Source organism: Pavona decussata, unplaced genomic scaffold, assembly GCF_977016875.1.
Source record: "Pavona decussata unplaced genomic scaffold, jaPavDecu1.1 SCAFFOLD_233, whole genome shotgun sequence".
NCBI lineage: Eukaryota > Metazoa > Cnidaria > Anthozoa > Scleractinia > Agariciidae > Pavona > Pavona decussata.
In genome coordinates this window covers 1,765,244-1,792,871 of record NW_028145638.1, presented here as the reverse complement: position 1 = coordinate 1,792,871, position 27,628 = coordinate 1,765,244, and the positions used below count along the sequence as shown (strand labels likewise).

Here is a 27,628-nt window from a genome sequence, read left to right as displayed (position 1 = left end):
AATGGGTACGGGTGGCTGCGTAGGACAATCTAACAAATTATTCTGGGGGTCCAGAGGTGATGACTCTCTGATGGACTGTTAGCATCCCTTCCAGGGGGAGTATTATAATTAATGCTCCTAAAGTGCTTTTTGCCATCTGTGGACCTGCCATTGTTTTTCTTTAAATTGCCCTGATTGACAGAAACAGTCTTTATTGCAATACGGGTTAATAATCCTGTGATTTTCTTTGCAGATGCGTGGGTACTATGTGAATAGTAAGTACCTCAAGATGAAGAAAGCAGCCATTGTTATCCAGAGTAACACAAGGCGCATTCTGGAAAGGTATGAATTGTCTATTTCAAAAGTACTGTAGATAGCATTTCCTTTGTTCTCACAGAGTTATACAAACACAAGTTGAAATGTGGGGAGACATGATATGAACTGAACATGAAACTGTTGCCAAAAATTTTGTAAAAAATAATAAAATGTTTGTTACATATACTTGTTGAGACGTTGGTGCAGGGGTTAGCGTGTCGGACGGTGGACATTCGATGGGAAGACAGTTGATGGTTTTAGGCGAGGTTGGTCTCTACATTGCTGTGTTGTTTCGTAAGACAAGAAACTTTGCTCCACATTGTCTCTCTTCACCCAGGTATATAAATGGCTACAGGCGACGCACTGCTGGGGTAAACCCTACAATGGACTAGCATCCCATTTAGGGGAGAGTAGGAATACTCCTAGTTGCTGAAAGTCATGCTACAGAAACTGGGTTAAGCTCCGTCCGTGTGAGCCACTATTATAGGCTTATAGTCTGACTTTACCTACCTACTTACACAACCATGCAATTGGCTAAAAATGGCAAGTTTGCTGGCTTCTGAATTCTTTAAGCCGTTTGTAAACTTAAGCTCTTTAAAGTTAAGTTCTAAGGGTGTTGGGTTTCCATCTTGAAAATAAATCTCGTGCCAAGTGTAAAGAATTTCTGTCTCAGTACAATAGTTGCATGTCTGCTTTTTCACAACAATCTAGTTTAAACTTGATAGTAAAGGTGCTCCCTAAATCCTTTTGGTCAAGATGGCTGGGTATTGGCCTCAGGCCTGCATTCTTTGTTTACGTTTTTCTGAACTTTGATGCGTCTTGGTCCATAAAAATGCAAAATTAATAAGAAACAATTTGTCCAATATCCATCCGCCTTGACCGATATACAGTGTAGCTTGGTCAATAACCCATATAATTATTGTTATTGAACCTTTTAAATTAATAAATCGGATGTAACCTTAAAAACGTTATTTTTAGTAAATTTATTCAATATATATATCATAAAAGCAATACAGTGATGCCGCTAAGAGCCAGCTACCGGCAGATTTTGTCGTCTGAAAGATATCTTATCACTGGCTGAAATTTTGACAGAGCGCTAATACTTGAGGTTAATGTTTTAAAGGTGCCCAGTTCAAAAGAGCCAGCTGGGTTATTAATGAGCCTGCTGAGGTTTTTCATAGCTACATTCCTGGTCTATGCAGTTTAAATCCACTAAATGGAGATGCTAAAATAACAGAAATGTATGATGTGTTTTAAATAAGAGCTACTTAGTTTTTATGTAAATTAAAGTTAATTTTAACTCATCACCAAGAATCTGCAACCATTCGCTGCACAGTAAGTGATCTGCCAAGATCAGCTCAATTGCAAGCCAAATGTATTGCATGACAGGAACCTGCCCTGCAAGGACCTATGGAGTGCCCCATAGATCATGGACTGTCACAAACAAGACCACTGGGCATGACCACATTGGCTTGAGCCTAACTTTACCTAAATTACATTAAGCCACCTATTATTAGAACTATTAATATTTTGCATTATTTAGATAGTTGTAAATTAAATTAATACACTTGAATCATATGGAAGGCATATTATTAGCACGGTTGGTGTCATGGGCTTGTTAATAAATTTACATTAATCCTACAGAGCCACACCCTAAAATAAACCCTGGATTGAAGTGCTGTGTGCCATCTTTCTGACATCTTTTCTCTTTTGAAAGTTCAACTGTCTGGACAGTCAAAATGTATGAGCTTTGGGTGCAGACGTTCATACTTGAAACTGAAAATCAGAATTAGAAATTGACTTTAAAAGGTGCAAATTGCTGTTGACGAAGGTGTGAATTAACTTTGTGGTACCCTCTGCTTGTCTTCAGTGACACAATAAAGAAATATATGTACATTTATATAAATAAAAGCTGGCATTGTTTCAGAACTAGCATATGATTTTTAACTGTTGGACTGGTTATAAATTTGGCAGCTACATGATACAGCTGACTGTGTATGGTGAGTTAGCAAGAATTACATGTAATCTTGAAACACCTGGGTTACAATCATGGTTATTAAATATTGTTGTTACTGCCCAACAAGATTTGATGTTTTTCAGAATTTCTCCTTTTCACACCAGGCACCTTAAATACATGTAACCTTCATTTTTTTTTTATATCATCTCTTTCAGTTTTATACTGTCATTGAGATATAAATAAACCATCTAATCTAATTTATTCACACAGGAAGAAGTTCATGAAAGCTCGGAAAGGATTCATTCTTCTCCAGGCAATTTATCGGATGAAACACCAACGACAAGCATTTATCAAGGCGAGTTGCCATGTCTTTTACTCACAGCTGAATTTTTTATGTTAAGTGGTTAATTTGTTGACGTAAGCTTTATGTCAGGTTCATAATAAGCTTTTTACTTGGCAAGAGCTGCTGTGGTTACATGTTGGCAAAATTCACTAAAGTAAGTACTTCAAGCTGGGATATTTACTATTTAACATTTTTCACTTTTTATTATACCAATATTTAATACCCATATTTTGTCTGCAAATTTTGGATCAATAATTTATGAAATAGGTGTCTTAAAATAATATGGTCACTCAGTGCAGAGTCCAGTCGTAATGTTGGCTGTGATACCTCAGGCATTAGTGGTGATCAATGACAGTTAAACATATCAAAACTTTAATAAAGTATTTTGATTTACACTGACAACAACAGAGAAGACCTTTTTAGAGTAAATTCAGGACCTGAATTTTCTTGAATTCTATTGAAAGAAGACAGATTCTGGAAAGGAATGTGAATAAATTAATTAAAAATTACTTGCACAGTATCGAGAGTAGCTTGGAAAGTTCTGAGTATTGATTACTTAATCGTTTTGAAAAACACCCTTATATTGGGGTTTTTAATTTTTTTTATTTTATTGGTATTGGCCATGTTGAATTCTGAGCATTTCATTCAGACATTGAGTTCTGCATGTGAAGCAGTTAGTTTACTGTGTCAACAGTAGCTACTTCATAGCAGAGAGACCAGAGATAACTATTGGAGTGGTAGGCCTATACCGAGTACCTCCAGCTTGCATGTATTATGTGTGAATCTCATCATGGTGGTTCTTTAGACATCAGCATCACACATACAGGCGAATTCCTTACGTCCGACCTACACATCTCGGTTAGTAACCATTTCATAGCACCTTTCATGAATGCACAAGGTAAAATGCATGGATCTATTTTAAGAGGAGAAAAGTGCTAATTCAAATTATGCTAGCTGTGCGATTTGATTTGAATTTGAATTACAACAAGAGTTGTAAAATTTTCATCTGGTAGCACTCTTACTCTTAAATGTAATTATTTACCTGTGAATGAAAGAATAATGAAATGGGGCAAATCAATTGCTCACTCAATTTATCACTAGCTGGCTGAGATGTAATGTTTTTTATGTGAGCAATCACATCACCATTGACTCTGTCAGTCACGTACTTTATAATATTTGTGACTCACTTGTTTGTTCAACTTGGATGTCAAAGCTCCAGATATGTACTACACACATTTATAGACTTTGCAGGTTCATGACCAGTTAGGGGAAAGGTCTCTTGTTTAGCTTCTTCTTGTTGTAATTGTAATCATTATTAACTTTTATTTTGTGGCTATCAAGTGTAATTTATATGTATACCGGTATTTATTATTTTGACTTTGTTGTTAAATTGAGCAGTAAAAAAACTTATGTTTGGTATCTGCACAATATAAATCTTCAGAATTGTAATTAATTAGTCAGAATTAATCTTTAGAACAGCTCCCAATAATTGAAAGTTGTAGCACTTTAGAGGTTAAAAGTTACATAATGGAAAGTGGTCGACAAGTAGGTAAATTATGATCCTTCAGGTTTATTATAGTCGTGAGAACGATGGTTTGAGATAACATTGACTGATGTTTCGACATCCAGAAGTTATCGATCGTCAGAGTCAAGGGCAAGATATTGCTGCAGATGTGATGTACTTAATTAGTCATTTTGCAGAAATGCATTATTGTTCCTTGCTCAAGCTTAAATATGTTGTAATGCCTGTCCCAAATATAGTAAAAGTAGGAAAGAAAAACTCTTTGTTCAGGCACATTGTTGAGGAAAGAACTTACATTGGGCATTGTACATGAAATAGATCTTTCTTCAAAGATAAATTTCTTGTTTTGTTCTGGAGAGTAAAACATGTAGTTGAAAGGACCAACATTGGTTTTGCTTTAATTTTGTCTAATTAATATATTAATAATGCTTTGATTTAAATCTTTTAGACAAGTTTTATAAATTATTAATTCGTTTGCAATTTAAAGGATTGTAATGTGCATACGCACAAAAACAATGTTTCTTTTAAAATTGTATGTGATTTGTGTACTTAAATATTTCACTGCTACAGCGTGAAACCTACAGTTATGTTATTATAAATTATAAAACATTTTCAAATTAATCTGATGACAACACTCAGATTTACTCAAGTGTTGATATCAATATCATGTTACTCAATGCCAGATTGTTTTATTGACAGGAATTTTTGCAATAAATTATTGGCTGGCCAGCTTGATTTGTTTATGAATAACTCATGTTTTGTCAGTATTTTTGTTACTTAAGATAATATGAGAATATCAGTTAGTTCTTATTAATTTTTTAAACTCAGATACTTTGTGTATTTGTTAGAGTTTTTGTTTTGTTTTAGAAGAAGCTGTGCATACTGTTTATTATGATCTTCGTTTATTAAGAAATTAATATCAAGGCAACAAGTTTGGTTTTTGTTAAAAATGAATTTGGAATATTTTTTTCGGAGTATACTGTGTCCTGAAACTTAAGGCATTACTTGGTCAGGTGTAACCTTGATTTGTGTCATGATTTTAATCATATTTTCACTTCCATGGAATTAGAAATTGTTAAATTCATAACAAGAGCTTGATTAACATATTCAGAGGAATTGTGCTTGGTGATACATTTTAAAATTTTTGAGAATATTTTGTGGAGTTTTAACCTATGATCATCAAGATTCACTCTAAGGACTGTCAAGGCAAACAGAATACATGTATCATTTGAGAACTTCCTTCTAAAGGCTGTATTTGTGAGGTGTCTTCGCTCTACACTTCAGTGTAAATTACATGTAAGCACTTGGGAATGCAGATGCTGTGAAATGGGGGCACATCTTGTGACTCATTCGTGGACTGTGAATCACGAGGTAATGCTTTAAATAACAGTAAATTATATGATGCATGTACCACTACAGTGCTTTGAACTGGTTTTGTCAATGCACATTAGTTTTGAAAGGTTTGACTTGGTTACTCATCCTTGTGTTCAGATGTGTTTGTTTTTATTGATGTTTTTAGTCAATTGCAGGGTGTTAGTTTACTGATAATAAGTAACCTATTTCAAATGGTTATTACAAATGGGCAGTCTTGGGCATTCATATCAATTAAAGTTAGTAATTTATTTATTTATTTTTTTAAGTGCCCATCTTGTACACTTCAGGTTATTTGGAACTTGTAGTCAGTGACAGTCATGCAGCTCAATTTCAATTGTACTCGTTGCTGTCAGATATCAGATTTTCAAAAGTACTATAATTACTGTAATTTTAACAGTTAAAGAAAAAACATTAGAATTTGCTCTCAAAAAACAATTAACTAAAGAGTTCACATAAATTAACTCTGGAGAAATTATTTAATATATAAAGAATATTAATTTATTGATATTGGTCTGTGTGACTGAATGTTTTGATCTTGACTAAGGTTGTCTTATTGGCATTATTAGCAGTATTACATCAAGAACTGTTCAAATAGCTCTCTGACTACAAGGCCAATAAATAAATGCTTTTAGTCTGAAAATCTGTTTAATAGGCCCTATTCCTTTAATTACCAGTTAGTGACTGGTATCTACATGTAGCTTTTCCTGGCGTTTAACTATGTGATCTTGAAAACATTCAGGTTATGAGAGAATTTAGGAAATGATCACCATGGATAAAGTAGTTTTAATTAAATCTTCAAACTAGTTTTTAAGAGAAACTGTGATGCTGTATTTATGGAAGAGTGAATGCAAATATTTGATGGAGTTGTTAGCCAAGGGTAATTTAGCTGCTCCAAAGAGTTTCGAGAACTGGCATTTCAAGTGCTAGCTCTTCAGTTCAGCAGATTTGCTCTAATGAAGGGCTTACGCTCAAAACGTCAGCTCTCAAATCTCTTTACAGCAGTCCAATTGATAAAACCAAAATTTGGCTTTATCATATTTTTAATATTAATATTTTAGAGCTCCGTAACAAAAGAATATATGACGAACAGTTAGGAGAATTTTGATGTTGGAATATTACTCAGGCTAAAGGGTTAATTACTGTTTATATTTTTATAACATGCCATTTCAAACTTGGGAAAATGAACAATGCTTCAGAGGGAGAAAATAATAAATAGATATTATTGTGAGTTTTGGGTAAAAGGAAAAAAAGACCGGTCATAATCTGAGATATTTGGAAAGACAACAAACAAGATTCTTGTCCCTATGCAAACAAGATGTTTAGCTAAAGAATAGGAACAATTTGATTGCTTAATTTGCTTCAGAAGAAGAAAATAATTGTGAGTTTGGTTTGGGTTTGGGAAGTTCAGAGACCAGTTATTGAGAAATTATGTTTGGAAAGACAACAAACAAGATTCTTGCAAGCCCTAAGATATTTTATCTTATCTATCCTGTCTCTAAGATATTTTATCCTATCTATCCTGCCCCTAAGATATTTCATCCAAAGAATCTAGACTGGTTATAAAACTGCGTGGGTAACACGTGTAGTGTTTCTTTATAAAATATTATGCTTTAAAATAATAATTATGAGAAATTAACAAAACCACAATTTTAAGTATTTGCTAACTAATTTCCGCATTTCATTGATTTGTGCACTTGTGACTAAAAGCATTCTTCAAAACATTTATAAGTATTTGCTACAAATTTGTCAGGACTCATTAACTTTCATTTTATTATTTTCTGCTCCATTTATTTCTTGTCAAAATTATTTGAAATGTTTGATTAGCCAATCTGAGAAATTTTTATCCTTGGTGTGCTTGCTGAAAAAAATTAAGTAGACAGGATGAATTTGAGCACCGTGCATGTTTATACATGTTAATAAATCGAACTTTGTTTATTGAATGTTTGAATAAGGCCTGTCACTTTTACTGGTGGAGTCCATTGATTATTGATTTTGTTTTATCTTAGTAAGTTAGATTTTCAAAATTTTATGATTGCAGGTACATTAAAATGGTGTCAAAGATATGATGCAAAATCACATGTAGTCGTACAATGTATGTTTGTATTCACACATACTGGCTAAGATCACAGTTTTGCTTCAAGAAGAAAACTTCACACCTTTTTTGAATAAATTACATGCTGGTGATAATTGCTGTGCACATTAGCATACCTTACATTATTGTTTTACATGACTTCATCCGTTAAAATAACTCACCGTTATTGTTCAATATAGCCACTAATATTGGCTTATTTTTGACGGCATGAAGTTGAAAGTTGTATGAAGGTGGCTAGTTGCATGAATGAGATTGTTTTGTTGAATGTGGAATATTCCATCGGGAATTTTTAAATGGCTTTTAGATGAAAACAAATTGAGTGTATTTGAGCCAAAACAATAGGTGGAATCCTTTATGAATTCTAAAGTAAGTAAACCTCACACTTCTGCTTTGGTATATTAGCTCACTAATTGTTTATCTGTATAATACTTTTCTGTGAAGCCAAAGATTTCAGTTAGTAAACTAAGTATTTCGTACAGTTAAGCATGGTTGTGTTCCATAAAACAGAAGTCATCAGAAGTGACATTGTTTTCATGTGAACATCTCACCGAATATTCCAGTGTGTAATTCAGATGTCGTTTCACTGTTGTCGTGGTTAGCATTATAACAAAATACCATCAGTCTATAATATGGTGATACGGAATGTGTCAAATGCCAGCGAGGTATTTAGCATTTTAGAAGGATAATCTTGGTCTTGTATTTTTAGTCTTAGTTAATGAATGAATGATAACTTAATTCTGTGAGGGGAATTAAAAATCAGGTTGAAGTGCTATGTTTTGACAACACGTGTGACAGTCAAAGCTTGGTTCAATGAACCATAGCCTCATACTTGTTAAACTCTCCGTGACTGTTTAGTTTCAGTCTCATAGGATTTAGATATAATTTTTATTCCATCTAAGTCCAGTGCAATATGTTGCTTTTGTATATCAGGCAGTCAGATTTTTAAGATTTTATTATCAAGGGGAAAATTTCCATTTATTGGTTGTCTATACTTTTCTTAGAGTGAATGAATTCATAACAGTAGTTAAATACTGCATACTGCTGTACTTTACATTGCATGTACAGACATTTTTATGTGAAGGTCCTTTAGTATTTGTTCAATTGGGGCTAAGATCATAAATTATGTTAGTCTGCGAGCAAGCTCTCGCACTCTCCTCTTCCCTGAGAGCTTGCTTGCAGGCTAAAATTATGTGGTTTTCTCCTGCAATTAAACAAAAAAACATTGATTATGATGATTATTATCATCAGCATCTTCGTTTAACTTGTAATAAATAATTTATTATTGCTGCATGATTTAACTGCAAGTCATAAGAATTAAAAGCGAACAATTACCATTGAATAGAAATTTTCTGGAGGTGTTTTTGTACGGTATTATTTTCCCAACAATTACTGTAAGAAAAATGTAGAGATTAGCGAGGAAGATTTCTCTGTATAATTACTTTTGGGGATTACAGTGAAAATGCAAAAATTATGAACATTACTGAAATTTTTGGCTGATCAAATTGCAAGAACAAACCACAAAAAAAAAAAAACCATTACAGTTTGTGTTTTATTTGTCTTGAATCTGGTTAATTCTCTTTCCCAACACAATAAACATTCCAGAAACCATTCTAGTGTTCACACTATTCATAGTCACACTTTAAAGGATCAAACGTTTATTCACCAGCTACCTTTTAATTTTATTTATACTTTTTTGTTGTAAGATGTTCTCCTAGGGTTAATCCCATGGACCTTTTTTTAATGTGGCTTACTCATTTTCTCGTTCTTCTTCATTTCATTGGACTGATGGCTTTTATTGGTTACACATGGTTTTGAAGCTGTTTTTACACTAACTTGAATGTCATTCTGTAAATGCTATTTCATCTTGAAATCTTATACTAACTAAAGGTTGTTATTCGAAACAGATACGGAATGAGAGCCGCAAGAAAGCCACTGAGACACAGGCAGCGCCTCCACCCACTACACCCCCAGCAGAAGAGGCTGTGATTGTGAAAAATGCTTCTGAGGTAGCAATTAGTATCATTTTGTTGCCTTGTTTGAAGTAATGGGAATTGAATTAACTTACTAAAATTATGACCAGGACTTCAGACCTCCGTACTTGGCCATTAGTCTTAAGTGTAACATTGCCCGCGGGCAAGCATGCTTTCCATCTCGCTGCTTCTAAATTATGTTATTCAGTTTTACTTAGTTTTTTAGGTGTAAGGGGAGCACTGCATTTGGCTATTGCTGTAGCGGCTCCCCTGCCATTATTTGCTCTCTTTTGTTGTTATTTAATTGTCCATTATTCTTGTTTGTGTTGTAAATGTTGAAGCTAAATAAATAGAATAAAACTGTTTTGTCATTGGCCTACAGTTGTGCACATTACACGCTGTATCTGTTGTAGGTTAAAATGATTTCAATCTAGGTAAACTATATTTGTATTTACTATTTTCCTCAGATGTAAATTACCCAACCTTAACAAAGTTAAATACCAATCAACCTCGGTTGACATCATTTTGACCTGGATTCACTTTAACCTACAACATCTCCACTGGAAAGAATCTTTTGTGAAATGGGTCATATGTTTACTGGGATTTTCTGGTAACCCAAATTTGTGCATTCCAGGAATTAGGGAATGTAATATTTTTTGTCAACAACTTTCATTTTTGTTACCATAGGAAATTGAGAAACCGATTGTGACAGATGTCACCCATCTTGAGATTCCAGCAGACTTGGCGCTGGTGTTTGCCAACATCCAAGGTGAGAAGTCAATAATTAAATCTGAGCTAATTCTGAGCTGACACAAAATGCAAGATATATTCAGAATATGTGGATGGGGCCATTGCATCTCTGTCCAATCCACTTCAGTTTGAAGTAGTCACCAATATGTGGCCTACTGTCATGAGGATTTGCTGAACATGTTACATATAATTATACACTGTACAGACATAGTTTGTTTGTTATGCAGAAAACAGCTTATAGTTCGGCTCCTTTGAACTTGGTTTGTCATCCCTCCACCATGTCCATGGCCCGTGGTCCTAGTAGCTAATGGATTTGAGTGATATGTGCACACTTACTGTACTTTGGTTATAGATCTAAGAGCTGAAACAACACTAGACCAATCAAACACAATTGTTCGTTGTTTATTGTTTGCCATGTTGTCTTTTAACAGACAAAAGATTTACTGATCAAGTTACTGGGATTTACCTTTAAAATGTGTGTTGTTTATGAACTAAATAGATGAAAATTTCAGTGGCTTCCACAGAGTGGCTCTTTCATCCACTATTTCCAGGTTGAATTGGAATTTGGGATTGTTGGTTTTTGAAAAGAAAACGGGAGTACTTGGAGTACTTGGAGAAAAATCCTCGGAGAAGGGACAAGAGTAAATAAACAAACAAAAAACTCACCCCACATATGATAACAACACCAGGAATCAAACCTAGACCACATTGGTGGGAAGCAAGTACTCTCACCACTGCTTCATCCCAGCTCCTCATTTATAACGGAAAAAAATCTCACAGAGAATTTCTTATACTGTAAATCAGATATTAACACATTGATCAGTAATAATTATTATTTGTCTCATTAAACCAGGCTGGTCCTTGGCCCATGGAAACTCAGTTAAGGAAAGGACTGGAGATGTGATCAAGCATGATTATGCCATCTCAAAGTTACCAGAAGACATCAATGATTTTCCTTTCTCCAAGTTTGCCCAGGAACACTTTCAAGTATGTTAGTCGTCTCATGCACCCTTGTAAAATTCTTTGAGAAATTCCTCGGAATTTTTCTTAGCGAGAATTCCTAGGAATTAGAGGTGTGAATTTTCACGGTAAATTGGTAATTGAAATTCCAAGTTTAAAAAACGTGGTTTTAAAATCCCTAAAAATTGCCAGAAATTCCGACCTCAAATAAAACTTCTAGCTAAGGAATTCCAAGTTAATGTGTCCGGATGATTGATTAAATCACATTCAGTATATTAAACCCCTTGTAAAACTCCTGGAAACTCCAAGGATTTTCTGGGAAATATGCACTGAAGTAACTACTATTTCAGGGTTCGTACGTATACGGGTGGTGGAAAACCTGGAAAATCATGGAATTTAGGTGTAGGTCATGGAAAGTCATTGAAAATGATGTTTATTAAAAAGTACAAAATAACTTAGGTTTTTTTGTGAAGAAAATAGTAAAAACATACCCAAAAGGAAAGATGATTTCCAAGAAAATGGTCAAATTTAGGTCACGGAAAACTTGGAGAAGTCACGGAAAAAGACACGGAAAGTCATGGAATTTCAAGAGCTCAAAAGAGTACGAACCCTGTAATTAAAACAATAATAATAATAATAATAATAATAATAATAATAATAATAATAATAATAATAATAATAATAATAATAATCGAATGTTTGTATAGGATAACCCTTCAGTATAGAGTACTGTTATCAGCGGGGTCCTTGGTAACCAGCTGGGCATGTAATAGCACAATAATTTATTATATTTGAAGTGCTTTTCCTTGTGAGATTTCCAAAAGTGTAATGATCTAACACTACCACTTTTCCTTTGTAGAGTGAGCATCAATGGCGCATGCTAAGGTCTCCATTGAGAACCAGCTTGTTACATATCAAGTATTCAGACAGTGTGCTGGCCACCAGTCTCTTTCAGTTGGTAAGTGTCTGTTATTGTTGCATATTTCCTCGTGATATCACTTGAAACAATTTATTGGAATTTTATTTTTGTTTAGCCACAAGGTTTGCAGTTTCCTCTTGGGTAACTGACACTAATGTTGTTTCGAGAAATATATATGGAGGAATTGCTTTTTGCAGCTTCGTTGCCAGACTTATTACCGAAGGATTTGTCTTGGATGGCCAATAAAAATTGGTTTCTCGTCAGTGAAAACTCAGGGAGCTTCTTTTATCCTGATGAATGGCAAACCTGTTGTTAGATTTATTTGCTTACTCCTTCCACTTCACAGTGTATTTTGGTGACCCTTTTAAAAACTGAAGGAGAATTTTCCTACCCTTTCATAGACTTCAGGCTATGAAAGGGTAGTTTACCCTTTGTTTGGCAGAGCCCCAATATACCACCCCCCAACCCCCACCAGGATACAATTATTCAATGGTTTGTCTTCTTCATTTACCGTAGGTTATGCGGTTCATGGATGATGAATCTATTACTGGTCCCAAAGAGTTTGCTGTTGGAAACTATTTGGCCCAAATGGTGAGTTTACCTAATTGACTGTAATAATGGTTGTTCCACAAAATCCTTTCCAGAATTCCAAGTCTTCGAGCGCAATCTGCACCACGTTGACTAACTTTCTCATAGTATTGAGCAGAAATATGCTTAAATCACATTTGTGGGTGTCGTTGGGACCTTGTTTTAAAATTTCTGCCTCAAAGAAGTTTTTTACTCATGTGGGAGGTGAAATTGTACTGCATGTTTGCGTGATAGTTTGGATCTTGACTGAGAGTCTACTTGAGAGAGGTCAACCATCTGTGTACAGGAAGTATCTGTTAGCAGTGGTTTGACGTCACTACATTGAAAGAAACTCTTAACATTCCACCTATTTTGAGCAACTCTTTTAAATGACCAATTGTCCCATTAAGCCTAAGTAATACAAGTAACATTTTCTTGCAATTTGTCATGCACCAAATGTTGCGTTGCAAGTTGCGATTGTTCGTTGCGCATATTGTCACTTCCATGCGCAACAAACTTTCATGTTGCAGAAAGCAGAGGCCGTTTCTACTTTTCAGAACCTCGAAATTTGTTGCGCACGCAGTTAGCAACAGCTAGGGCAACAGACAGTCGCCACTTGCAACAAAACATTTGCTGTGTGACAGGTTGCACAGAAATGTTACCTGTATTGCTTCACCTTAATACACATTTTTTTTTCAGTCAAATCAATTAATTAGGTGACACCTTTTCACCATTTTGGGAGGTCCCATAATAGAAATTGCGATGATTTCTGCTATAAAATGGTTTACCTTTAGTACTTTCCTACAAGTTGGATATGAGTTGATAGCTTCACAACCAATAACTATTGCTGAAAATAATGTACATACAATTTTTTTGTCTCTTCAGGGAATCTTTAGGCCTGAACTACGTGAAGAAATGTATTGCCATCTTTGTAACCAAACTTGGGGAAACCATTCTGATGTAAGCAATGAGAGGGGCTGGCTTCTGTTGGCTTTGTTTCTGTGCTGTTTTGCGCCCTCGTCAAGACTCTACAATCATCTTGTAAAGTAAGTTGGCATCTTATGCTATCGATAGGTAGCTCGATAGCCTAGACTTGCATGATATCAACATACTTTTAACCCCTAATGTCAAAGAACAAATTCTCCTATCTTGTCCCCATACTTTCCTTATTAAAGAATTGGGGAGAAGTTATTAAAATATCAAGAAAATTCACCTTGTGTGATCATATCCTTAACTCTCATGACCTCAGTGGTTGACTAAGAATTGATATTACAAGGAGAAATTTGATACTGATCACTGTTAGGGATTGAAGGGTTATTGATTGGTCCCTGTTGGGGTTTTTTTTCCCTGAAAGTATCCATTTAGTGTCCTGATTATAGTTAAACCTAAGTGCTGTTATTTCCTTTTATCTCAGGTATGCTTCTGATCAGGCCTTCAATGGCTTCAAGAGTTATTGCCAGCATAAGCTACTGTGCTGGGATACGGATGGGTCTGCTGTGGCTCGCTCTCACCCTCCTTCTCTTCTGGAGTGGCAAGCGGCGAAAGTGAAGGCCAACATGGCCGCCGAGTGTCACTTTCCTGACGGTATGTGATATATAATGGGCAGCTTAAGCAGTGACGACTCTCAAAGGTCTTGACATTCATGTAGCTTTTGTTTGCAACGACCAATTCGTAGTTTGCAGTTAAGACGCGTTGTCTTGATTTAAAGGACATTACGTCCAGGGTGTTGTCGAAATCCACCCATAATTTGTAAAATCCCGGTAGTTTGAGAATCGTGTCTTTCTTAGTATCTGGTTGAATGATGCCGGTCTCAACGAAAGTCGGCTCAAAACTGTTTTCCTGTTTTGTAGGGGAGAGGAGAACAGCGGAAGTTGAGTCTTGCACCACAGGAGAACAGTTCGCTGGATTGATACTCAAGGACAGGTTAATAAAACTTCTAGAACTTTTGCTATGAGCATTTAATAATGGAGCGGTTTTCAATTGAGTGTCGAAAGTAATGTCGTGTTTGCTTTAAGTTTTGCGTTACTGCGCTCTGTGATTGGTTAGCACAACTCGCACTAGTTTCTCAGCCAATAAGAAATCAATCATGATTTGCTCGCACGCGTTTTCCCGCGCTTGGCATGTCTGGAATTCTGATTGGTTCATTCTCCTGTTTGCTTTTTGTGATGATATCACCACTCTAAAACGGAAACAGTCTTTATGTTCTGTAAACATTAAACCAAAAAATACAACACAGTTTTAACTTTAATATTGTGATACTTTCTTCGTTCTCAATGCAACAGCACATACACAAACGGGATGATATTGGTTGTCGGCACTGAAATAGCCTTCAAATATTCAAGTGAGCGGTCACGTGAATAGTATCGAAAGGGATCGAAACTCGGTTATATCGGGTACGTGGTATCGATATCCGCCCAACTTTAGCTTCTGCATAGTTTTCTTCTTTAGTGTCAATCATTCAATAGACCCTTCTCCAAAATGGCGGCCGAAAATTCACGTAAGTTTAAATTAAAAATGTATACCAGCACTAGAAAGAGCACTTTTACTTAAGTAACCTTGCAAAGTTTCAGCATATCAGATGCAATATCAGCTGAGAAAATGTAAGTTGAAAATTTGACAAATTTACAGACGTTTGTATGACTGGGGGTATGACGTATACCCCCAGTCATACAAACGTCGGTAAATTTGGCGAATTTCATCGTACATTTCCTAAGCTGATATAACACCTAATATGCTGAAGCTTTGCAAGGTTACTAAAGTAAAGGTGCTCTTTCCAGTGCTGGATCAGTTTTCCATTCAGTTCAATTTTAACTCATTCAAATCTGTGTCCGCCATTTTGGAGAAGGGTCTATTACTAACTGAGATACTGAGATGACCAAGTAATAATTTAAGCTTTCTTTGTTTGCTTTTGTTTTGATGTTATTAGGGGAGTGGAGGATCCCAAAGGTTGGAGCGTTGATCTTGAGTGCAATGACTGGAATTCTTCTCTTAGCGGCAAGGATTACGTTCTTGATCTTATTTCTGAACTGGAGTACCCGCCAGCCTTCCCTCTATCTCAGTCGTCGTCACTATTAACTGTGAAACCAGGACATAATGTCTCAGAGAGCCAACTAAAGACGCTGTCCAAGTAAGTGATTGCTCAACATCTTAATTCTCCAAACTACTTCCATTCTTTGCTTTCAAATTTGGTTTTGAGAATTCGGTGGTGCATCAAAACCAGTTCCTTCAATTGGCATGTTTGTTTGTTAACCTGTTTGCGTTTTGTTGTTGTTATCTTGTCGACTGATAGCTTGGCAAGACTTGATAAGGCAAAGAGAAATTTGACGTGTATTGGGGGTGTTCCACGCTGCGTATTTGTAGAAGACAAAATAAAGCAAACAAACACCAACAGGGGCTTGATGGCGTGGAAGTAAAATTAGCCTTGCTCAAAGAACCTTTAGGCTGGCAACGTTCAGTTTGTGGTATTCTATTTGTTGAGTTGACTGGACAATTTCGCAAAGTAATGTTAAGAGTAAGGAAGGCAGACTCCAGGCCTTCGTATGTGACTACACGAGTAGAGCAATCATATTGTACAGTAATTCCTTTCTCCAATCAAAATTCTGGAAAACATTCCTCAGTGGCAAAAAGATCTGAACTGACTTAGATATTTTGTGGGGCATAGCTGTCCTAGAACTTTTTCCATAAATTTCCATCGACTTCTTTTTCTGTGCGCTAGCAGAGTTTTTGTAGACAATTGCTTGGTAGCTTAAAAAGCGCAGTTGCTCTGTGGTCCTGTATCTAAATTGAAATTTGCGGAAATCATGTGACGATAGATCTTTTTTTTTAAGTATTGTTATTGCACTGTGTCCTCACCGTTGTTTTTATGAAGAAAAACAACCTTGGAACGGTTTGGTCTAAAATGTTTTTCATTTTCTTTTAGCCTTCATACGCAACAACCTCGTGGAAAAAGCGTAGCCGAAATCGCGTACAAATTTTCTTTCGCTGATCATCAACAAAACGTATCATCGCCAGTGCATGTGCAGCGGGAAGATGCTTTAAGTGCTGCTACGTCCGCCAGACTTGCACAGGCAAGCCAACATACCCCACATGTAGAGGATGGACTGGTACAGAGAACGCGTCTTTCAAGTGCTTCTGGTCCACCCCCTATTAGTCAAGTGTTTGTACCACCACCTCCCCCACCTCCACCAGCATTTGTTCCACCACCCCCTCCCCCACCGCCTCCAGTGTTACCGCCGCCTCAGGGAGTGGTGCTGAGAAGACCAACCAAGAAAGGAGACAAGAAGAAGAGGGATAGTGGACCCCAGCTGTCGATGGCTGAAGTTGTGGCGCAGGCGAAGAAGATGCGGGAGGCTCGCGAGCGTGTTATGTCGGCTGGCAGCTCCGCGTCGGCAACTCAAGAAAGTAGCGAGGATCCGTTTGAGTCCGCGATACAGGCCCGTGTGGTACAGCTGAAGAGCAGGCGCGTTGATGTTCAACAGGCACCGCGGCAGGAGGAAGATAGTGAGCTGGTGAGAGAGATGCGGCGTAAAGCACAGCGAGCCAGTCGGGCATTTGTTGAAACGCACGTCAGTATTGAGGACGGTGAGTTGCCAGCCGAAAATGAGAGAAAATTCTCGAGAGCTTTCTCTTCCTCTTCTTCGAGCAGGGATACTGGAGACAATGATTCTTTACAATCACTGGAAAACACTGAAAAACTAGAATCACCAAAGGAGGTGAATGATTTTGTAGACAGTCTGTTTGACCCCGTGCTTTCACAAGGAGTGGAGGGTTTGTCGAATGAGTTAGCGCTCCAGGGAGCTTTGAAAGGCGGTGGAGGAGTGAATCAGCCGAACACAACAGCGGCTAACTCGTCAGCTGCAGGAACTTTAACCACGACAGCAGCAATGAATGGTCATCCTGCGGGCCAAGGGAATGGTTATCCTGTTGCAGCGGGCCAAGGGAATGGGTATGCTGTGGCACCGGGTCAAGGGAATGGGTATCCTGTTGCACCGGGTCAAGGGAATATGTTTCCTGGACTTATACAAGGAAATAGTTATCCAGGAATGATTCCAGGTGGGATGTTCTATGGCCTTCCACAAACTAATGGACCTCTGTTTCCGGCAACTAACATGGATGCTGCGATGCTAGCTGCCCAACAGCAGATTCTTATTGAGCGGCTGATAGCGCAACAGGCCATGCTTCAGCAGCAACAGACTGTAGCCTCTCAGAAGCAGCAGGAGCAGCTGTTGCTACTGGCGCAGCAGCAGCAGGCTCAGCTGGAGCAGATGCAGCACATCCTTGCTGCTTCCAGTCAACAGGCTCTTTCCCCTGCAAGTCAGAATCAGGCCGGTGCATCTGCGTACGTTCAAGTGTCAGACTCTGCGCAGTCGTCTACATCTGCTGTTTCAAGTGTTCCTGTGAACGGTCATGTCGCTGTTGAAAATGGAAATACTGCAATCGGTGTTCCGTCCCCTCCTCCAGAATTTTCAGACATTAATCATTCTGAGAGTAACTCACCACAAGTGCCTGTCCCACCTCGTACGTCCTCCCTCCTTCCACCCCCGCCTCCATTCCCAAGCATCCAGGAGCAAACCATTACTGTCACAGAAGCGTTTCCACCTCCTCCATCCCCCATTGCCGAAAGCAGCGGTGCAGTAGATAGTGTAGATGCGCCTCAGAGGCCAGAGCTTCAGAGGCGGTCAACTGATAAAGTGGCGCTGGCTGTAGCTGCTTTGGAGTTGAAGTCAGATGAGGTTCGCTCCCCTGGACCCACCTCGCCTATCAAACGTGGAGAGAGTTTTACCTTCGAGACTCCTGTAAAAGAGAAACCAGGGTTTCACAAAAGAACTTCGTCTTCCATGGGTTTTGTGTTATTGTCGGACAAACAGAACAACACTGTTCTTCATCCACGATGTACGGGACCTTACTTGTCGTACAACAATGTGAAGTGGAAATTCAACATTCGTAAAGAGGTAAGGTGAAGCTCACCCAATGATTGGTCAGTAATGTATTAAGAGTAGCAACCAGAGTGCTACTGGGAAAATATTGGTGCACTACAGGATTTCATCCACAGACTCAAAATGTGGTAGAATAACCTTGAACTGTATTACTCAAACCCAAACAATTCATGAAGAAAAAACAAGAAATCCCTACAGTGATGGAGGTTTGGCTATGTCATTCTAATTACCATAAAATTTGGTGAACGCTCCAAGAATTATCAATGACTTGAGAAGCTATATCAAACACTGAAAATAGTGGTTCATCATGAATTCAAACAGGTCTTAATCGATTAACCCTTTAATTCTCCTATCTTGTCCCCATACTTTCTTATAAAAGTACTGGGGAGAAGTTATTTAAACATGAAAAAAATTCACCTTGATGATCATATCCTCAACTCTCATGACCTCAGGGGTTGAGTAAGCATTGATATTACAAGGAGAAATTTGATGCTGATCACTGTTAGGGCTTAAAGGGTTGAAGAACACTCGGCTCTACCGCGTATTTTCAACTTACTTCTCGAATTTTGGATATCGGATGAACACACTTCGTCGCGTTGTCCTTCGTCGCAATGTCCTTCTCCTTTGTACACATGAAACTTCTCATTGTTTTCGTTCATTCTTTTTACGTTTCAGGTCTTCATGGCAGAAGAGAAAGTAAACAACAATCTGGTTCAACGGTTGATATTCTTACAGGTTAGGGATTTAAAGTTCTCACTGGCTCTGATTTGGTACCGGTACCCCAAGAGAACTTCGTTCTTTTTACGCCCCCATTGCTAGCAAAATTTCGTTTTAATTAGTGAATGTCACGCTCGGTAGCCAACAGTTGGTGTGTCCTAGTGAGGGAGGTGCTCTGGCACAGAATCTCAACCCCCCCCCCCCCCCCCCCTTTCGACTTTTTTTCTCGGATTGTTCTTTTCCCTTTGGCGGTTTCTTGGAAATTTTGCTCAGTGCTGAAGGAAGTGAGCCCTCGCTAATCCCCCTTGTTATCGTATTAGTTTATTAAACGTATGTATATGAGCTAATCCTAGTGCTGATGAGCAGTTACAGCGTAATAAGGAAAGGGCATTTTCAAGGCATTCCTCAAGCCTTTCTGAGATGTCTCTCTTTCAGTTTTTCCTTTCTTCTGTGTGTTGTTGTGCTCCTTGAATCTCACACCAAAACTTCCACCTTCTGTTCGTATTTTGTTTGTGCTCGTCTGAAGTATTTTTGTTTTACCTTGCAGATCGTTCGGGATTCGTACTCTCATTGTTGTTGTAAAATGTCCAACGAGGACTGTCAACGAATGCAGCTTTTACTGCGTAAGTGCTACAGTCGCCTATTTTCGCTATTTTCCCAGATAGTTTGACAATATAATAAGTTACAGGTCTCATTGAAGTTGTTGTACGTTTTGCAGAAAAGTACGGTATCACCCCGGAGAGGCCACACTCCAGTTTTCCAGTGGAAGGCATCGTGATTGAGGCAGCCAGACAACTTCCGCTGTACTTCAGCAGATTCTTTGTTGTCAAGGTAAGTCATGCTTTCAGTGTGTGTGCGCAGTATTTTTCTTATGAATGTGGCAAAAGTATTCCCAGCAATCGCTTGTGACCAGTCTTAAACGGACATAATCACAATTCAAATACCGAAAACATGCAAATTTGCCTAGCGTGGGAAGACTTGCAATCGATGCCAAATACAGGAAAACGTGCAACCGGTGCCAAACGCGGGAAAATGTGCAACCGGTGCCAAGCGCGGAAAAACGTGCAACCAGTGCCAATGCAGGAAAACGTGCAACCGATGCCAAGCGCGGGAAAACGTGCAACCGGTGCCAAGCGCGGGAAAACGTGCAACCGATGCCAAACGCGGGAAAACGTGCAACCGATGCTAAACGCGGGAAAATGTACAACTGGTGCCAAGCGCGGGAAAATGTGCAACCGATGCCAAACGCGGGAAAACGTGCAACCGATGCCAAACGCGGGAAAATGTACAACCGGTGCCAAGCGCGGGAAAATGTGCAACCGATGCCAAACGCGGGAAAACGTGTGACGGGTGCCAAGCACGTGTAAATCAAGCTTCATTGACTTTGTTCTTGCGGTGACTGATTAAAAGAACCCGTGTGTTTTCTTTTTATTGTTTAGCGCACGTTTAAAGGGTTATCTGATTATCAAGCTAAAACGCCTTGTTCGAGACGTAACACGGTTATTATTTCATTTGTGTGTTTGTTTTTTTTTGTAGGGTCAGAATGACATGCCAGACGTCCATTACCTTGCTGTTTCTGAACAAGGCGTCAAATTAGTGAAAAGAGAGAAGATCACAGATGAACTGGAAATCTTGAGAAACATTCCGTAAGTAACGCTGCATTTCTATGTTTAATTTGTCCGGATAAGTACTTCCAGCTTCCACTATTCTGTAAGCACGAAGATACTCGGAGACCATAGAATTCGTAGGTTGATTTCGGAACGAGTTGTGTGCCGTAGAGTCCCAGCGCCATTCCACTCTAGAAAATGAAACACTTGGTGTTATGTATTATCTGTAACTGTATTTATGTTTGGAATTGTAACATAGCACGAAATCTTGTAACATCGACTTGTTTTCTTCGCGCGACCACCTGTGCCATTTAAAGCCTGGTTTACACGTACGACGCAAGCATAACCTACGTGTAAACCGGTGCGACGCAAGCATAAACGCCTTGTGCTTGCGCTTGTGTTTATGCTTGCGTCGTTCCGGTTTACACGTTCGACGCAACGATGCAAGCATAAGCATCGTTCCATTCTCTTGCGCTTGTGCTTGCGTCGTTGCGTCGTACGTGTAAACCGGGACGACGCAAGCATAAGCACAAGCGCAAGGAAAGGAAGTTGAAAAACAGTGACAAGTTGTCAGCGTACATTCTAGTTACTCATGCGTTGCCATTTTCCGCCATGTTGAAATCAAATCTCGCGCCAAAAGGCAGCCCGGCCGCGCGCGATTGCGCCAAATTTTCTATGCCGTGCTTCTGCGCTTGCGTGTGTCATCTTATGCTTATGCTTATCGTACGTGTAAACATCCTTGTGCTTGTGCTTATGCTTATTCTTGGGTCGTACGTGTAAACCAGGCTTAAGCCCCTGGGTTCGGCATCTCATTGTAATTTCTAGTCTGCACTATAGTTATTATTATTGTACCGTTCGATTTCCGTGCCACTCCAAGCAACAGATAACAGGTAACGTGCTCGGCACATGACAGGCAGTTTATTACTCCGGTATCTGCTCGATATCGACTGGGCTGCATGGCACAAAAATTGACCCGGTATATTGTGAACATAGACTTACAGAGAAAGATTCTTTTCCCCAAAGCCGGGGAGACGTTTTCACGTGGCTCATGTTTTATTATCTCTTGTGACTCGTAACTTTCCAGGTACAGTGAGCTGGTCAAGTCGAAGGCAGTAAAAGACAAACTGACTCTTACACTAACAAAGGACGTCAAAGTTGTTCTTCATGCTGTCCGGGTTAGTTTGATTGATTGACTTTTGGGGGGGCCTTCACTGTTTTTTCTTAAGGGAACTGGTCATAAAAGGTTTGTTCGAACAAGACCCACCTTGTCTGAGGTAGGGGGGTTATCGAAGACACCATCTATCTCATGAACATTACCGAAAAAATTTATTGGCTTTAAAATTTGAGTTGACACGGAAATGCTCAGCTAGAAAGATAGATTAACAGGAAAAGTGAGGTTTGGATCTCATTGTCATTTTTTCTGCTGGATGGATTGGTGGCTATGTAATAAAGACGCCATCTTCTGAGGTTGAGGAAGGGGGATGCAGGCAGAGGCCACCATCTTTTTGTGGTTTGTTGGGTCCAGTTCGAGTATAGTAGTTTTGGCCACTTGCCCAACAGGTTTTGTTAGCAATTGTGGTTCTTAGCCTTGTATGTCAAAATTATCAATTACCAATTCGACAAAAAAAACAACAACAGAACTTTGTTTTTGCTTTCAGGCTACAGAAGTGAAGCAGATTATCGACACATATTTGAGACATTTGGAAAAGGTATTGGAAGCTTGGGTATTGAATAATAGGGCCATTTATACCAGAGAAATAATCCGCGGCTGACCTAAGTTGTGTCACCGTATAAATAAGTGGAAAAATTACATTTATGTTGCGGCTAAGCAAGCCTAGCCTTTGCGTAGGCAGCACATTTCCATGTACTTCGCGGTTCAGCTAAACCACGCCTCAATTTCTCTCGTGTAAACGGTCCTAATATTAGAGAGATTTAAAATCGCGGTTACGGCAACCGACAAACGTGACATTCGCGTTTATGTTTTCTTGAAAAAATGAGTACATAGATGAGAATAGTGCAAAAATAATTCTGGGTTTTGATGCTTACACAAAACTACTCGATTTTAGTGGGAGACTGAAGACAGCGAGCGGCAACTAAAGGGTAAACATGGTCACGTGGTCATTTTTGCCATAAACGTAATAGGCCATTTCCGAGTTACTTTTAACCTCATTATGAAAGCGAGGCTAAGTGCAAAGCTTTTATTATGAAAATTAGTTTTCATTCATATGCAAACAAAACTAATTTTCGTATGAAAAGATTTGCAGTTAGCCTCACTTTCATAATGGGATTCACAGCAACTCGGAAACGGCCTATTTGTTAATGGGCACGCGTGGGGATTTTATCCTCAGATCCCAAACGTTGAACGTCATTGTACAACATAACAAACAGCATCACCACCGCAATAACATACTGCTCAACATCTTTCATTCGAGTAGTCACACTGTAGGATTTCATCCACTGACTCGAAATACAGTAATTGACCCAGGAAATTTTTAACTTTCTTTCATTTTCTATTTTTTTCAGGAAGTGAAGTACGTACGAGCTTTGTACGATCACGTGTCACCCGAACCTTCACTGCTTAACTTCAAGAAGGGTGACGTGATTAAGATCGTTCACAAAGAGGATCTGCAAGAGGGTTGGGTATATGGCATCTTCAACAACCATGGCGGATACTTTCCTGATGAGTTTGTGACGCACATTCAAGAGGTATAGTGCTGATTTGATCGAGGTTGTTGGTTTGTAAGAAATCTGGAATGTTGATAGCCTGACTGTGAGACGGTCCAGTGGGATCCGCTTTCTCTCTCAGAGTAGAGGGAGAGTTAGCCTGCGAACGCAGACGTATTTCCGGCTGTCGGCAGCCCAAAATACGTCTGCGTTCGCAGGCTGAGGGAGAGTGGACGATCTCGGACCCATTGAAGGAGCAAGCCACCATGTCAAAGACGAGAGTTCAAACTCAGCGATAGCTTGGGAGAGCTAGTTCCGTTGTCAAATGAAAGCAAACGTTTAAATTGTTTCAGTTTCTCAGCGGGTAAAAGTCAATTTAGCTTGCGCGATAGACAGTGATAGTGCGCAGTGTTGCCGGTCAATCGACTACGAAGAATCAAAGTTATCTAGTTATCGCACGACTTTCTTCGGTCTGTATTCTTCTTCCACTTGTTGTGGTAGCGTAACTTTGTCTGTTTCTTTCTATTTCTTCATCTTGTCTTGTTCTTGTAAGCTGTTCAAACCCAGACTGAATGGCAGAGTACTCATTGCTCTCGACAGACGTCCGCAATCTGCTTCCGCTTCTTCTTCTGTCTCTCAAACTTCAGTATGTAGTCTTCCTTGTCATCATTCTTGTCACATTCCAATAGTTATACTCCAACTATACCTTACTTGTATTCAGCTTACGTGAGTTTGCAGGTCTCTGCTATGCGACACAGGCCTCGTGTCTTCCCGCGCCGCACAGGCCAAATTTTTCCCGCGTTTTTTACTAGTAACACGCGTTGCCACATTTCTCGCTTTCCACGGGTGATGTGTTTTCCCGCGCGTGTCGCTAGCTGTTGGTTTTCCCGCGCCTGGCAACGCCTGGCACATGTTGTTCACTGTAACCACTGGTTACTTGATTTTTCGTGCCTACCACAATCTACGTGCTGTTGTACCGCACTTATCACGTGCTGTTTGTTTCCTCGCTCCTTCCACTAGCTCAGTCTTTTCCGATTCCCGTTCTGTCTGTTTTTACCGCGGTGGGCGTTTCCACGCTTATATGTTTTATTACTCGATCTTTAGGATCCTCAAGCTGTTCGACCCAGCAATCTGAAGAAAGCTGCTTCTGTCGGAAGCTTAATGAATCTTGACCCGAATCTGCCTTTCCCAGGAGAGCCACGCAGTCGGGCGGGCAGTGTCAAGTCTACCAAGTCTGACAAGTCGGAAGATAACTCCGGTAAATACTCCATGATGGAGTTTGCCATGAAATTCTTCAGATTTGGAAGGTAAGTAATTCACTTTGCACTATTATCTTTGGAAGCATAACATTCTAAAATTGCTCTTTTTCACCTGAAAGAATGGCCTCATGCACACTGGTGCAATTTCAAAAATTCTATGTTTCAGTTCCTTTTACCTTTTCACGCATTTGCGGACAAAAACAGCTTGAATTGCAAAGACTGCGTTTTTTACCGTTGACAAGGATATGTCTTCAAGATTGGGTGTTTTCACGTTTTCAAGAAATTCTACTCTTGACACTGTTTTCAGAAAGTAGCGTTTTAGATGTGAAACCATGTGAACGGAACATAAAACAGCAGAGAAAAAAGTGCCGCGAAAATACATGTGTGTTGACTGGGCCCTCAGACCGTGTTTGCCTGAAAACGGTACTGTTGTCACTTCTACCAGATAACGCAACTCGTCCGATTTCATCCTCTTGTTATCCGCTCACAAACTCACAATATGACCAGCTCCCAGTTGGCTTGACAGCTCAGTTGGTAGAGCACTGCACTGGCATCGCAGAGGTCATGGGTTCGAATATCGTTCAAGCCTGTATTTTTTTTTTTCGGCCTTTCTTTTCGCAGCTGTTTAAGTTGCATGAATAACTGCGAGGGTCTTTCTTCTATTAACCCGCAGTTCAAATATATTTTTCGTAGATTGATATTCATATGTTATCCGTCTATTAACAATGATTTCGAGGGCGGTTCATTTGGAAATGTCGTCTTCCTTCAAGTACCGTTATCACACCGTGAGCATTTACCTGCCTTTAGTTCTAAAACGGCCATTGGCACGTCAATTCAGCTTTGTTTTCTTTTCTGTCCTCAGGGAGGCTGTGGTCCGTGGAGAGGATGGGACCATCAGGGGTACGGTGAAGGTGAAAGGAACTTTGAGCCGTTCATCAAAATGTACGTAATTTTACTATATTACTGGTAGTCTGTTGCAACTGATTAACCCTTGAAAGAAATGTGATGTTATATTTTAAGCCTGGGCCCAGTTGCTCGAAGCATGGTTAGCGCTAACCCGGGTTAAATACCATGACAACCTATAGGTTTTAATACCTCTTAACCAATGGTTAGCGCTAACCATGCTTCGAGCAACTCAGCCCTGGTGAATAAAGGATAGATCTATTTCTTTCAGTAAGTGACACAGAGCATATGCGTCACTGACTGTGTCCTTTGTCATTGGCTAAAAAATACATCTATTACTTAAACCTTTTCCTTTCTTGAAAGCAAGATCTGTCAAACAGAAAGATGGCACTGATGTGAAGTGTTTATTAATCCACATCGCAGGAAAAGGCAGGACGTCTGTCACACATGAACCTAGGCAATGACCTACAAGCAGTTGCTAAAAGGTTGAGATACTCTCAGCCTTGTTCCTATTTCCTTCAAATAACGCACTCCTCTTAAAAGGGCAATGAAAAATGTGATACACTTCAAGACCTCCCCCCCCCCCCCCCCTTCCCCCTTTCAATGTTGAGGCTTGCTTGGTTGAATGTCATTACAAATTTCGTTCAACATTGATGGGGGGGGGGGGGGGGAGGGGCAAGTGCTACAATGGTGAGTGTCTAAAAAGTACCCAGTAACAGAGTGTCGCAACTCTTGTGCTTGTAGCTCGCGCGCGCTGCGTCGCTTTGAAACTGGTTTGCGGGAGCTGGCTACGGGTTTACCTCCTGCTAGCGATTTTTCCCTGTGGTTTGACTGTTTCACGTTCGAGGAAAACTCAGTGCGCTTAACTACATGACCTAGTTTAAAAGTTACCATCTTTCCCTTTTTCACTCTTTTATAATAACTCTTTTTGTTTTCGCATATAGCGAGTCACAAAAAGGAGAAGTCCGCTGGTTGGACTTGGAGTGGATTAGCTGAATTAGTCAAGTACAGCAGGGTGAGTTGACCTCAGATAAAAACTTGCATTGTTTTTTCAGTCATCTTGAGAGCAAAGCAACCCGCCAATCAGTGGTTTATTAGTGCATAAAATCACGCGGGAACCGCAGTTGGTTTCATGTGATATCAACTGAAAGAACTTACAGTTTTTGTCATAAAAAGAAAGAACAGAACACAACAACAAGAAATTGAAAGCGCTCGTAAAACAACTTCAGGAGTGTCAAAAAACAAATTGAGTCTCGTTTCTTGTCCCTATACTTTTCTTATAAAAGTACTGGGGAGAAGTTAAATATCAAGATAATTCACCTTGGGTGATCATATCAAATAATTCTCGTGACCTCAGGGTTGAATAAGCATTAATATTACAAGGAGAAATTTAATGCTGATCACTGTTAGGGCCAAAAGAGTTAAAAACACTTAGCAACAGAATATTAATGGCTCTTTTGTTGTATTTTTTTGTCCAGACCCCTCTTCAAGCATCATTGTTAATGTTTGAATCCACGCAGTTGAGCAAATATTCTGTGGAAACGTTTCAGCGTAAGTATTCTACGATGTAACGTGTATCAACTGTACAGTCTGCAGTTACATCTTTTTAGTCATGGCCATAAAAACTTGATGTGCAATGTTTTGTTTTTTCTCGTTGCAGTTATCATGAAGTTCATGGGAGACTTGCCTTTGTCCAAACATCAGAAGGAGACGGATCTGGTGTTCAGTCTGTTGAAGGTTTGTGATCCGGCGCCAGTCGATTTTTTTTTCTTAGCGCCGATTAACACAAGATGT

The 27,628-nt window shown here is 39.1% G+C and overlaps 1 protein-coding gene across 3 annotated transcripts in view; it reads left to right on the top strand.

Moving 5' to 3' along the window:
• Window positions 1-27,628, top strand: part of LOC146458322 (unconventional myosin-XV-like) — a 59,186-nt gene that overhangs the window by 20,644 nt on the left and 10,914 nt on the right. For 2 of the 3 annotated variants that reach the window (XM_085090583.1, XM_085090585.1), the window contains exons 24-47: window positions 233-321; window positions 2,522-2,606; window positions 9,487-9,594; window positions 10,240-10,321; window positions 11,156-11,289; window positions 12,122-12,220; window positions 12,698-12,772; window positions 13,634-13,794; window positions 14,163-14,332; window positions 14,599-14,671; window positions 15,675-15,875; window positions 16,668-18,699; window positions 19,360-19,419; window positions 19,949-20,024; window positions 20,120-20,232; window positions 20,938-21,047; window positions 22,093-22,183; window positions 22,667-22,717; window positions 23,532-23,714; window positions 24,777-24,979; window positions 25,794-25,873; window positions 26,779-26,849; window positions 27,313-27,385; window positions 27,495-27,571. In XM_085090583.1, the coding sequence (XP_084946709.1) occupies window positions 233-321; window positions 2,522-2,606; window positions 9,487-9,594; window positions 10,240-10,321; window positions 11,156-11,289; window positions 12,122-12,220; window positions 12,698-12,772; window positions 13,634-13,794; window positions 14,163-14,332; window positions 14,599-14,671; window positions 15,675-15,875; window positions 16,668-18,699; window positions 19,360-19,419; window positions 19,949-20,024; window positions 20,120-20,232; window positions 20,938-21,047; window positions 22,093-22,183; window positions 22,667-22,717; window positions 23,532-23,714; window positions 24,777-24,979; window positions 25,794-25,873; window positions 26,779-26,849; window positions 27,313-27,385; window positions 27,495-27,571 (4,497 nt within the window). The remainder of the gene's footprint in view (window positions 1-232; window positions 322-2,521; window positions 2,607-9,486; window positions 9,595-10,239; window positions 10,322-11,155; window positions 11,290-12,121; window positions 12,221-12,697; window positions 12,773-13,633; window positions 13,795-14,162; window positions 14,333-14,598; window positions 14,672-15,674; window positions 15,876-16,667; window positions 18,700-19,359; window positions 19,420-19,948; window positions 20,025-20,119; window positions 20,233-20,937; window positions 21,048-22,092; window positions 22,184-22,666; window positions 22,718-23,531; window positions 23,715-24,776; window positions 24,980-25,793; window positions 25,874-26,778; window positions 26,850-27,312; window positions 27,386-27,494; window positions 27,572-27,628) is intronic. The other variant, XM_085090584.1, reaches the window with a different exon arrangement.